General features: G+C 33.7%; 1 protein-coding gene across 1 annotated transcript in view; it reads right to left on the minus strand.

Annotated features, from left to right (window-relative positions):
- The window catches only part of CSMD3 (CUB and Sushi multiple domains 3), a 1064314-nt gene that overhangs the window by 307279 nt on the left and 743575 nt on the right, over nucleotides 1–13460 (minus strand). Inside the window, exon 25 of the mRNA XM_004265377.3 lies at nucleotides 4225–4416. Coding sequence (XP_004265425.1) covers nucleotides 4225–4416 — 192 coding nt within the window. The remainder of the gene's footprint in view (nucleotides 1–4224; nucleotides 4417–13460) is intronic.

Genomic DNA, 13460 nt, shown 5'->3' on the forward strand with positions numbered 1-13460 from the left:
TGTAGGCTGAATAATTCATCATCTTACTACCTTACCTCTGAGAAAAACTAAGCTTTACTGCAGTCCCTCAGGTCTTCTAAATTTCATTGTCCTTTTATTCCCCTTTAAATCACTCTAAACTCTTTCGCTTTTAACCTTCCGAAAGTCAAAATGGCATTTTTATTAAATTTTTCTTCAGTTAAATCTAGCTCAGTTTTGATTTAAACTGAAATCAAACCGGTCTCTGATTTTTATAAAATTTATCAAATTAAAAATGTAAGCATCATCATACAATATAATAAAAATTTTATCTTCTGGGGAATTCCCTCTCCATTTTAATAATATTTAATATATTGGGATATCTGGAATGATTTTACTTGGATAAGCAAATAATCTAGAAAGAATTCTCTTTCTAGAGAAGAGAGAAGAGAGAAAGTAAATAGTTTGCTTAATTAGTATATTGCTCTGCATCTCTAAATCCTAGAAACCACAGTGTAGTAATACATTATACATTTGAAAATTTTCCAGATTATCATAGTACCAAAAAATAAACCAAATCCATACTATTTTACTTCTTGCTTAAATATTTGAATATACTGCTATATTTATTTTGCTTGTTCTCTGCAGTGTTACTGTCTTACTCAAATTCAATGACTGAAGTAACAATCTTGGATTTTGTTTTGTTTTGTTTCGATTATTAGAGCAAAGAAGGTCAAAGACAGAAAGTTTCAGCATTTGGAAAAGACCTAATAATATCGAATATCATGGTTCAAATCTGTAGGCTCTATTCATGTAGGTAAAATTGTTTCAAAGATTTTAGGTGTTACATTTTAGCACACTATGATGGTTAGTCTTATGTGCCAACTTGGCTAGTCTACAGTACCCAGTTATTTTATCAAACACTAGTTTAGGTATTGCTATTTATAGACCTGGTTAACATCTACAATCAGTTGACTTTAAGATTACCCTTGATAATGTGGGTAGCCTTCATCCAATAAATTAGAAGGCCTTAAGAGGAAAAGCAGAGTTTTCTAGAAAAGAAGATATTCTCCCTCAAGCCTGCAGCATTAAGTCCTGCCGGAGTTTCTGGACTTTTGACCTTCCCTCTGGATTTTGGGCTTGTCAGCTCCCACAACTGCATGAGGCAGTTCCTCAAAATAAATACATTTCTTGATGACAGATAGACAGACAGATCTATATCTAGATCTACTAATCCTTCTTCTCTGGAGAACCCTAACTGATACACATACCTACAGAGGGCTAAGCAAGTTTATTTTGTATTGCAACATTAGCTTAATTTAATTTATAATAATAAACTTAAGTTGTTATTATTACTATTATTATTTTTTTGCGATACACAGGCCTCTCACTGCTGTGGCCTCTCCCGTTGTGGAGCACAGGCTCCGGATGCGCAGGCTCAGCGGCCATGGCTCACGGGCCCAGCCGCTCCGCGGCATGTGGGATCTTCCCAGACCAGGGCACGAACCCGTGTCCCCTGCATCGGCAGGCGGACTCTCAACCACTGTGCCACCAGGGAAGCCCTTAAGTTATTTTTAAAGTGAATAAAAAGATATCTGTATTCAAGAAGTTACCATCACTTACTGAGGTTTTTCTCATTTTTTAAATAAAAATTTTGTTGGATAACCTAGAACTGTATAGCTATAATAATTCATTTTTCATCATTTTAATGATTTATCACTATTATTGGTATATATTTCTTATGAGAACAAATTTGACTTCATTCCTCCAGATTAATTTTTAAGCAACTTCAAGGCAAACTGGAATTTTGGGTACTGTGTTTATCTTGAATCTAAACATACCTCTTTGTTTTTCCATATTTCTTTGCTACAAATATTATTGGTATTTTGATTTCAAATGAACCAGTGTGATATACCATACCACTGGGGTTCATATTCTGACAGAAGTGTTACATTTGTAGATAAAAATGAAGGTGTACAGGTTAAAGTTCTTTGGCTTTGGTGTCTCAAAAATTAATTTTTGTTTGCTCAATGTATAAGCTACAGAAACATAATTACCTAGAAATAATCCATATAATTGAGAAAAAGTTTCTTATTTGGCAAAGGCAAAAATATAATCATAATAGATATTTAAGGTTAATGGGCATAGGAAATTATGATTTTAGGCCAGGTAGTAAAGCTATTAATTATTGCCAGTAAAGAACACCATCTAAAATAGAATTTCATCTTCTGTTATCATGGAAGTCATAGCATGACATACCATGTGTCCAACTGTTTCAGCTGTTATTCCTGATAAACCATCATTAAAAAAAAAAAGATTACCCTTCACATGAAATCTTGAGCAGTGTCATGTCATTAAATTTTGACTTGGCAGATTCATAAACATAAAGTGCATTGATTCATTGCAAACAAAATTAAAATCTTTCTGATCCCAGACCAAATGTCCTATTTGCATAAAATTTTTCCAAAATATGAAAAATGTCTTCACCTTGGTTCAACGTATAAGGAAAATATGTTTTTTAATGTATTTGTTTATGATTTAAATTTTAAAGACAACATAGTAAGTCAGTATTTACAAGTTTATACTTCTGTGCTATTGCAACCCTTAATGATTTTCTGAATATATTTCATATTTACATCAAAGAACATAACTTCAGAGAGAACTAATCAGTGCTACATTGTTCTCATAACCAATGACAGTGGGTTGATTGTTGGTCATATTCCAGAATCTCAAGCTTTGTCAATTTAGGTTGTTACTGTAGTATTATCCTCATAATCTATCCAAAATTCAGATGCCATCTGAAAGGAAAGCACTATAATTGCATTCTGGTTAGATAAAAGTATGTTTGCTTTCTGTGTGAATCACTGTTTTAATAAACCAATAGAAAACTCATGTCATCAAAAACACTGCAATTAGTTGTAAGACCTCTAATAACTAGCATTTCATTTTTTTCTATTTGAATTCCTTCAAGTTTTGTGGAGATTCCTATGTTGACTATATCAACTAACAAACATTAAAATTTGTCTCAAAAGGTCCAGGTCTCCAAACTCATCAAATTGTATACATTAAACATGGCATTTTTTTTTTTTTTTTTTTGCGGTACGCGGGCCTCTCACTGTTGTGGCCTCTCCCATTGCGGAGCACAGGCTCCGGACGCGCAGGCTCAGCGGCCATGGCTCACGGGCCCAGTCGCTCCGCGACATGTGGAATCTTCCTGGACTGGGGCACAAACTCGTGTCCCCTGCATCGGCAGGCGGACTCTCAACCACTGTGCCACCAGGGAAGCCGTGTGCATTTTTTAAAGATACCAATTACAACTTAATAAAGCTGTTTTAAAAAAAAAAGTTTAAGTCAATTTTATCCATATGGGCCTGACACAGAATGGATTTGTGCTTCCACAAATGCCATTCAGAAATAAGAATTGCTAAAGAATCATGTTTGTTCCCTACTGAGGAGTTAGTGTTTTGTTTAAATGTTTTGATATTGTTTAAGTACCTTTTCTTGTCCTAATATTCCAGCCTGGCACCTATTTGATATTGGAGGAAAAAAAGAAATAAAAAAGCAGATGTCTTTATCAACACTTTTCTATCCACCCTGCTTCTCACATAATACCCAGTTATTTGTTAATCAATCTAAAGATGGTAGCAATAAAACTGTACTCCAGCTATACAAATAAGAGAGAAAATGATCAATCTATAGCTTCATGTAGGCAATATATCTGATATCACTGACTCTCACATTGCCTTTTGTTACTGAAATTCATTTAATTATGTCATGATACATACACATAAGAAAAACATATGCACTTTTAGTTTTTGAAAAAGTATATAAAGACTTTGAAGTTATTGAGAATAGTTTACTGTTTTTTAATCTAGCTTGATACCAGCATAAGCAACAATTTTGTATATAAAAACAAATCTAAAAAAAAAACAAAAAAACCCACAAGAAACAAAACTGGTCAATATGATTCAATAAATGTGTATGATTAAGAGTTTCAGCATATTTTTGTAGTGAGTTAAACTTTATATCAAGATAAGATAAACACAATGGCTTCAAACAATTTTTTACCCAAAAAAGAGAATGTACTTACTGGTAAGATTATGAAAAGAGACCTCTCACTCTCCACAAATCTGAGCTATGAATTCATTAACTTTTTGATTAAAGTATGAGTTGTGTGTGGACAGATTGAATAACTTGAAAAGGTACAGTACATTTTAATAACACTTCCATAGAAGTATTTCATGAAAACCTAAAGCAGTATCCTACCAATACAGGATGGCAGAGGGTAGTCCCATGCCCTTCTCTCCCCTGTCATGCACTTGAGAAGGCTACTTCCATGGAGAGTATAGCCTGGATTGCATCCATAAATGATAGTGCTACCAGCAAAATGGCCTTGGTCACTGATCTTGTATCCAAATTGTGGAATGCCAGGATCCTCACAATGTGAAAGTTCAAAACCTATGAGAAAATACAAGTTTATTAAAGACAAAATTTAACAGGAAGATTTAAAACTGTACAAATAATCCCTTTTTATTTTTTATATGATTACATGCTTTTCCCTGGTTTTATTACTCTTACCGTATTTAATTTTGTTCGTTTACAGCCACCATAGAGAGCTTTTTCTCTCAAAAATTAGAATTTGTTGTATTATTCAAATTTAGCAATGCTACCCCATGGTCTATATGACTATATCATAACTTATAGTAGTAAGATTCTTGCCTGCTTCAAGTGATTTGCAGCTAATAGATTCTGACCAATGTAACTATTATGATCAAATAATGAAAAATTAAAATCCATACAAAATATGTGAAATCATAACTATCCAAGTAACAAATGTCTCCACTGCAAATATAACTTTAGACTGCTTTACTTTTATAGTCTTAGAAGAAAGTGAAATAGCCTTATATTTAAAATATACTTTATCAAGAGTTAATATAACACAGTAATCAGTTTGAAGAACTCTGAATTTTTATTTTCTGCCTTCTTCAGAATGTACGACTCTCAAAATTTCTCACAAGGAAAAATAAAAAGAGTAGGGTGTAGAGAACATATTTTTGATATCTAAAGGGTTGGGGCTTTCCACATGACTTTTGCTGGAAACTTGTGATCTTGGGCTAAGTGTAACACTTGAGAAGTTAAGTTACAACTGTTTGAGTAGTGAGAGAACTGCAGAGATGAACCTAACTCTGAAGGGGGTTTGTGTTTACATTTCAAGGAAGAATGAGACCCAGAACCTTACAGATGTCTCTAGTTTATAAAACTTGGAGACACAGGAGGCTAATCTGACTATTGAAACCTTAAATTTACATTCCAAAGGTTAGAATAAAAACCGAGAATTCTTTCTATCCCATCTCCAAAGAGCAGAAGTTTTTTCTTCCTCCTTTTGGGAGAGGAGTTAAAGACAACTATCTTAAGCACAGCACGTGCATTTTTCTTTATTCCTTGTCCCTGGTCACTCGTGTAGATCTTTCCATCTGATTTTCATCGTGTTACTACAGGGGTAAGGACTGGGTCAAAGGGATGCTGACACAGTTATTATTATTACTATTATTAATTATATCACTTAAATGATAATAATTAATCTCTGTAGATCCAGAATACCTTGTGTGTGTATTCAGAATAAAATTAATAAAGATGAATATTAAAAAACAGTCATAGCACAATTCACTATTAAGATACTGAAAGAACTAGAAAAGGGTACTTCAGAATGTAAATCAAACATGACACTAGTTATCAAAATCTAACCTCCCTAGCTAAGGAATTCTTCTGCCCTTAATGTTTTACAAATTACATAAATGTACGATAAATGTAAGATATAATGAATGCACCAACAATAATTAGGTGCTAAATTATATCAATTATAGCTTCTGGGACTAGAGGACTATGATAAATATTCCAGATAGCTTCATGAATTAGGGAAGTCTGTGATTTCAAGACAAATAATATTTGACAAAAGGAGAACTTTTTTATGTACATCTTAAATCATATGATAGTCAAAAAGAGATTTGTATCTCTTTTGTAGGCACAGATCCTTGACCAAATTAATCTAAATTTGAACTAGGAAGCAAAAAAGGATTTATTAGCTCACTGATGACAAATCACTAATTTATAGTACTGACTTCCTAGAGTGTCAAAATAAACATAAGATTACCAGAAATGTACAGCTAGAAGTACTGAATTTACACTATAATTCTGTATGTTAAAGTCTACATTAGCTCTTGGAGAACATAAGGAGCTCTTCCTAGTCTCTTCTAGGGTTCTTCATCTTTCCCTCCTCTGTTAACCAACAGAATTATTTCACACACCTTAATTAATTTACAATCATTTGTTCAACAATGTTCATAAGTGAGTGTGATTCTTAGAGGCAATTATCTCTAGGAGACAACTGAAAAATAAGCTAAGATAATGTTGTTGAGAAACTGAACTTTATGAGACAGTTAAAAAACCTTCAGGAATTTCCTATATGGGTCAATCTGTGACAGCCTCATTAGGGTGAAAATATGTTAAAATAAGGCAAATGCAAACAGCTTCAGAAACAGAGCCATACAAGAGGTTAGAAGTTGTTAACTCAAATTATGACATATATGAGATATAAAGGATACATGGTCAGGCAAGTCAGCCTTTCAAAAACAGAAGTAGAAGCAACAGAAGTAGTAACAAAATTTTTAGGACATACTGCTTTGTATGGATCTGCACACTTAACACTACATTTAAAATGTCCCTGCTTGAAAATAACAAGTTTGAATTCCTTTTACCAGACATAATATTCAGTTTATTATTCAAGATTCAGCCACTTTTGAGTTTTACCACATATCATTTATCAAAATAAAAATGGAAATTAAGCCCTCTTTTCAAGGTTTATTACCAAATTCATCCTGCCTTAATTTGAATGCTTTGTAAATGTGGTTGGCAATTGCTGGTGATGAAGTATAACGGAGATATTCTTTGTAAATTAAGACAATTTATAATACTTTGCATTGTAGATGAAAATGCACATGGACAACAGTGTATAAGCTACAAAGCACAACATAATTTAGTCCAATTTGGTGGAATTATTGTTGCTTATTCATAAATATTCAAAACTGTCTTATCTTTTTTTTTTTTTTTTTTCAGTACGTGGGTCTCTCACTGTCGTGGCCTCTCCTGTTGCGGAGCACAGGCTCCAGACGCACAGGCCCAGCGGCCATGGCTCACGGACCTAGCCGCTCTGCGGCATGTGGGATCTTCCTGGACCGGGGCACGAACTCGTGTCCTCTGCATCGGCAGGCGGACTCTCAACCACTGCGCCACCAGGGAAGCCCTGTCTTATCTTTATGGAAACATTTAGCTGCCAGTCTTTTCATTGAAAAGCTCAAATACTTGAAACTGACAAAGATGTGTATGAAAAAATATATACTATAAATATTCACCATTCCTTGTGCAATTTGATACTCTGATGAAATGAAAATTTCTAGAGCACAAAATGAACTGAAAATCCTCAATTACCTAAATCCTTTTGACTTGCTGAATAACTTAAACTGAGATCTAATTCCTTTCCTGCCACCATATAGCAGATTTCTTTAAGGATTTCTAACATTTTAAAGTTACTATTTGAAATCTACAAGACAGTAGAAAGGTTAAAACAACAACTTCACCATCTGGTACTATGGGATAGTTGCTTCGGATTAATAGTAATATTAATTCAGATTAGTTTTCAGATTAATATTTACATTAATTGGTTCATATTCACATTAATATTGTTATTAAGAAATAAATAATGCAAAACAAGTTAAAACTCCTTTTATGTCTCTCTCCAATCCCTTTCTGGTCTTTCCCTACTGAGAGCTAGCAAATATTCTCAATTAGTGTATTATTTTCACACATAATTTATATTTTTAACACATATCTATACGTCTATGAACAATATACAGTATGATTTGCAAGCATCTGTACATTTCATGAATTATACAATTAAAATAAGTCTTCTAAGCCTTTATTTTTTGCCCAGCATTGCATTTTTACTTTTATATTTACGCACACACATACACACACACTTTATTCATTTTAACTACTAATGATATTCCATTGGAGGTATACTCCAAAATTGATTTACTTATTCTCCAGCTCATGGACATTTATATTGTTATATTGCTTATATTATTCATTGTTATAAAAATGCTATACTTCTATGTCCCCATTTGCACATATGCAAGTGTTTCTATGGTGTATGCAGCATGTAGGGATTCATAGATCATTTTCTCCTCAAGATTAAATCAAAATCTGCTAATCTCCTATTTAACGTCTGCCTTGGGCAATGAAAGATAAATAGTTCAATCCCTGCATCAACATAATTTCTGTTCAATTTGTTTATGAAGAATTGTGCATTCACATAGGGTGATGTTATATCTGGTTAGCAAAATAGTAGCAATAGTACAATAAGGCAGATGGTTTAGAAATACAAATGATATCTGAAAATCACTTTTTGAATATAAGTAAGCATTTTTGATGTAACTAAAATAAGAAGGTCCTTATATGCTTTATTTCTTTGAAATCCACCTAAAATGTAAGTATATATTTAATACTGTTAAAGTGAAATTTTAGAGTATTGAATGATGAATGAAGATATGTTAATTTTATGTACTAAAAGTAAGAACTTTCCAAATTGCTAAATAAAAAGGGAATTAGATTGCTAATAAGGAAACTGAGAAAGTAATAAGATAAATACGTTAGAGAAACATATCCTTTTTTAAACCAAAAACCTTAATAAAAGTTTAAATAATAAAGCAATATTCTACCATAATCTTAAGCTCTATAGAATTCTTTGGTGGATTTAATACATAATATTTAGCAGAATAATCTTTAAGAATGATATTTAAGATTTGGTTATTAAATTCCACTTAATCCATGAGTCTTGCAAGAAAAAGTCTTATTTTAGAATTCTTTATATTTAAATAAGGATGTATATAAAGCAGAATGTCATTTTAAAATTCACAAGCAGAAAATAATCCACGACCATACATAACACTGTGATAATCCTCTTTGGTTCAGACATAAGGAAAATAAAGAGAAGAAAGCACTGAAGAAAAATTATGTATTCCTTTTTTCTCACTAATCAAACTAATAATCAGACATATCAAACTTTGAAATGACCGACTTTATAAGAATGCTTTAAGAAGACAATCCTTACAGTTTTGAGTCTTGAAAAGCTATATACTTTTTTTTTTTTTTGCGGTACACGGGCCTCTCACTGTTGTGGCCTCTCCCGTTGCGGAGCACAGGCTCCGGATGCGCAGGCTCAGCGGCCATGGCTCACAGGCCCAGTCGCTCCGTGGCATGTGGGATCCTCCCGGACCGGGGCATGAACCCGTGTCCCCTGCATCGGCAGGCGGACTCTCAACCACTGCACCACTAGGGAAGCCCCAAAGCTATATACATTTAATTTAACTTTTTAATTCTATTTGTTGAGTAACTTTTAATGTAATTTATTTACTTATGTAAATTATAATATATCAAATTATATATGTAAATTAGCCATTTATATAAATATATCAATAGTAGCAGTGTAATCAAATTTTGGAAAAATCATTCAAAACAGTTACTTTTCCAGCAAGTATTTAAAAGAAAAAAAAAAAAAAACGAAGTTAAGAGTTTAAACAAACAAACAGAAAAGCTTGTGCAAATGATTGCTTTGCATTTCCAACTGGAGGAATAGGAGATAAGGTAAATAATTATTTTTTCTTTTTAATTGCTGTTGTTCTAAATCCCATGTATAAAGTTCTGACTAGAAAATATGTTACTCAAAGCTTTTCCCACGATTTAATCTTTGGGCATGAAAAAGTAAGTGATATTATTAAATATGCTAGTTTGTGTCTTGCACATCTTAAATTTGTACATCATTCTGGATAGTGGGATTCAGCTTTGCCTGAATGTTAATTTTTAGCCATCAGCCAAATTTAGTATATGCACAATTGGCTCAACCTAGACATATCTAAAAATGAATTTTACTAGATATCACCAAATTTCTCCTATGTGACTATACCAATTTACATACTCCAAAGTTCATGAGTTTCAAGTTCTTCAAATTATCATTTAGCATCATACCGCTTTTTAATTTTTACCAATTTTGGCAAACATGCAATAGAAAATTATGTTGGCTTTAATTTTCATTTCTTAATTTCTATCAAGCACTTTTTGTCTTTTGCTTATTGTTACTGGAATTACCTCTACTGTGAAATTTTTTGGCCCATATTTTCTTTTAGACTATATTTTTAAATTGATTTGTAGGATTCCTTTCTATGGAGTGTATGTTTTTCTATTATATTGTAAATATCTACTTCTAAAATATATCATTTAAATTTTGTGTTTATGGTATATTTCCCTATAGAGAGATTTGTAAAAATAATAATAATAATAATAAGGACTGGGACTTGGTCAATAAAACAGAAGCCACTTAGATATTTTGAGTTGCTCAAATTCAATACAAGAAATTAGAGGGAAAATACAAAGAAATTCAGAGGGTGTGAAGGTCAGAAGATCACTGCTGGTTTTCAAGAATCCAGGAGTTCAGGGAAGCTGCTGCCACATACAACCACCTGCCAGCACCACACTCTTGCCTGCAGATGCTGCTGGAAAATAATGGCTTCTTTATCCATCCTACCTTTCAGCTCTCACATGTTTGCCTTTAATTGGCAGAATCTAAGCAGAGATCTTGGCTGGCAAGGGCAGGGGAAATGCAGTTGCCAGATTTTTAGTCTCTACACTTAAGGGAAGTGCTTAGAAGGGCAGGAATGCTCCTGAGTATTGAGAGATTTTTGCTCATGTATCTTCTTTGAGAAATCTTTCTTCGCCTTAAAGACACAGCTATTCTAGGCCACATTTTTTTCTAAGCATTTTAAAGTTTTGAGACTTGCATATGTCTTCAATCTGCCAGAAGTTAATTTTATATAAGGAGTAAATTAGTAGGTCATTACATATTTAAGCTCAAAATTTACAAAGCTTTTAAGATGTGAAGGCTATGAAGATGACTCTTCTGTTATTCTAACATGAAGAAATTATATCCAATATTGTATATATAAATGACAGGTAATCAAGAAATATTTCTTCAACATTTTAGTTAGAATACCTTGTACTATATAATGCAGCATTAGTCAATACTTCCTTTATTGCCTGGTTAATTTTCAAGATTTAAAGAGTAACAGAAATGCCAAATGTACCTGTTAAGTATTTTATAGGATACAGATTTACATAGAGTAACATTGTTGCTTCTGTGTAATCTACTTATTTTCTACTTGCATTTGCACTGAATAAATTATATACTAAGAGTAAAGTTAGAGTTAATAGGTCATCTGATTATTTTTCATGGTTAACATTGTCAAGACCATATTGGTAACTAAATTAAAGAGTTTAAATAGGGTAATTTATTATATATTTATAAAGCTAGTATGCAAGAAATGTCATCACAAGGTAGCTATTGCCCATCTTTAATCTGAATATAAAATTTGAAATGGCCATGTTCCATGTAGATTACTAAACTATTTCAAGCAACAAAACTCAAAGGCTAAGAACATCCAGATATATCTGAACTATACCCTTGGGATAATGGACATTTTCAAATGGGATTTTTAGAAAATTAAATGTGCAGACATGATAACAAGAAGACATCTGGGCCCAGAGGTAATGCCTAATGGCTGGGCATCACGGACTTTTGCCAGATCAGCTTTTGAGAAGACAATCCTATAATCTATCAAAAGAAGACTGAAGAGATTTAATTCGCTTTAGAAAAACAAAGGAGTGGGATATTTTCTCCCCTCAAATGTGGTGTAGCATTTTCATACCAGGTATGTTGTAATTTATTTATTGGTTAAGGAAAGTGAGAGAAGCTCACTGTCTTCTTAGTATAGTAGAACTAAAACTATTAATAATGGGTGAGCCAAGTGACTTTCCTTTCTAGGCACTCAAGAGTCTCTGGACTTCCATGACACCATTAATCACAGAGGCATCTATTAATACAATATCTTTGAACTTATTATGTTTTGGAATATCTGTTGCAGCTGTACATCATAGTAAACACTGTACACTGTCTTCTCAATAGCTCTTCTTTTCTTCTTCCTCATGAACGAAACCTTTATTTTGCTCCCAGCAGTAATTGAAGCATATCAGGCAGTATATCATCATAGTCAAATAATAATCCAATATTTTAGTCTGACAAATGCTTCATTTTTCCAGCTTGCCTTGCTGGGAAATTTAGGCATAACCACATAGCCCTGTTTTGGACAAAGAGAGATAGAAGAATGTCTGACAGAAGATTTTGCATTCCTGATAAAAGGGACATATATGGCTGACACTACCTGCTCCCTTTTTCTTTTTGCCTTGAATATGTTCAGTGTTAAAGTAGCCATCTTGTGACCATGTCACAACAATCATGAGAACAAGAGTGAACACACTAGGAGTGCCACAGCAAAAGGACAGCGGCATGGCCCTTTAACAACTGAATCAAGATCTACCTACCTTTTCTCTCTTTACAGCTCTCATATGATAAAAATAAATCCTAATTGTTTAAGCCATGGTTAGGTTTACCATTACTTGAAGTCAAAAGTGGCATCTCAACCACTGTTTCCACTAGTTCATTTGCTATTCTTAGTGACTATATAATGAATGGACTAATAAGACTGTTGAAATAAAACACAACTTAAAGGCCTGTTCTAAAATATTTCTTCATTTTATTCTCAACCAAATGCAATTCTGTCTCTTAAAATGAAAATAACTAGACAACAGCAAATGTCGTTAAGTCAAAAAACAGATAATAGAAAGGTAGATAAAAAATGACTATCATGGGCTTCCCTGGTGGCGCAGTGGTTGAGAGTCCGCTTGCCGATGCAGGGGACACGGGTTCGTGCCCCGGTCCGGGAAGATCCCATATGCCGCGGAGTGGCTAGGCCTGTGAGCCATGGCCGCTGAGCCTGCGCGTCCAGAGCCTGTGCTCCACAGCGGGAGAGGCCACAACAGTGAGAGGCCCGCGTACCGCAAAAAAAAAAAAGAAAATGACTATCATTAGATAGGGCAGGTGTCATTAGATAAGGATGGTCATAAAAGGCCTGTTTATGCTAAAACTAGTGAGAAGCTAGGCAAATGGGATTAATCTGAATTAAATTATTTGCTCTATTTCCCTTGAATGTGTTTAGCATGTTCTTTCTAATCTCTGTAACTTTCTTCATCGTATTCCCTTTGCCTGGAATACTCTCCACTATTTCTTTCTGTGATCCACCAACACAACCTTTAATTCTACTTCATTCATGAATCCTTACCTGATCTGCCCTAGCTAAATTTCCTCTCTCCTGTCTCTAGTCCTCTTAATGTGAATATTGGAACTCCTCTTTATCTCACAGTGTTCTCTCAGATGTTTCAGAAACAAAGGTGGAATAATCTTAAGGGGAACATACCACAGAATGGCAGGGGTGGGGTTGGGTTTAGAAATGACTGGATACAGGGATTCGAACACAAAGCCTGTTCTTTTCCATTTTTCC

This window comes from Orcinus orca, chromosome 17, assembly GCF_937001465.1.
Source record: "Orcinus orca chromosome 17, mOrcOrc1.1, whole genome shotgun sequence".
NCBI lineage: Eukaryota > Metazoa > Chordata > Mammalia > Artiodactyla > Delphinidae > Orcinus > Orcinus orca.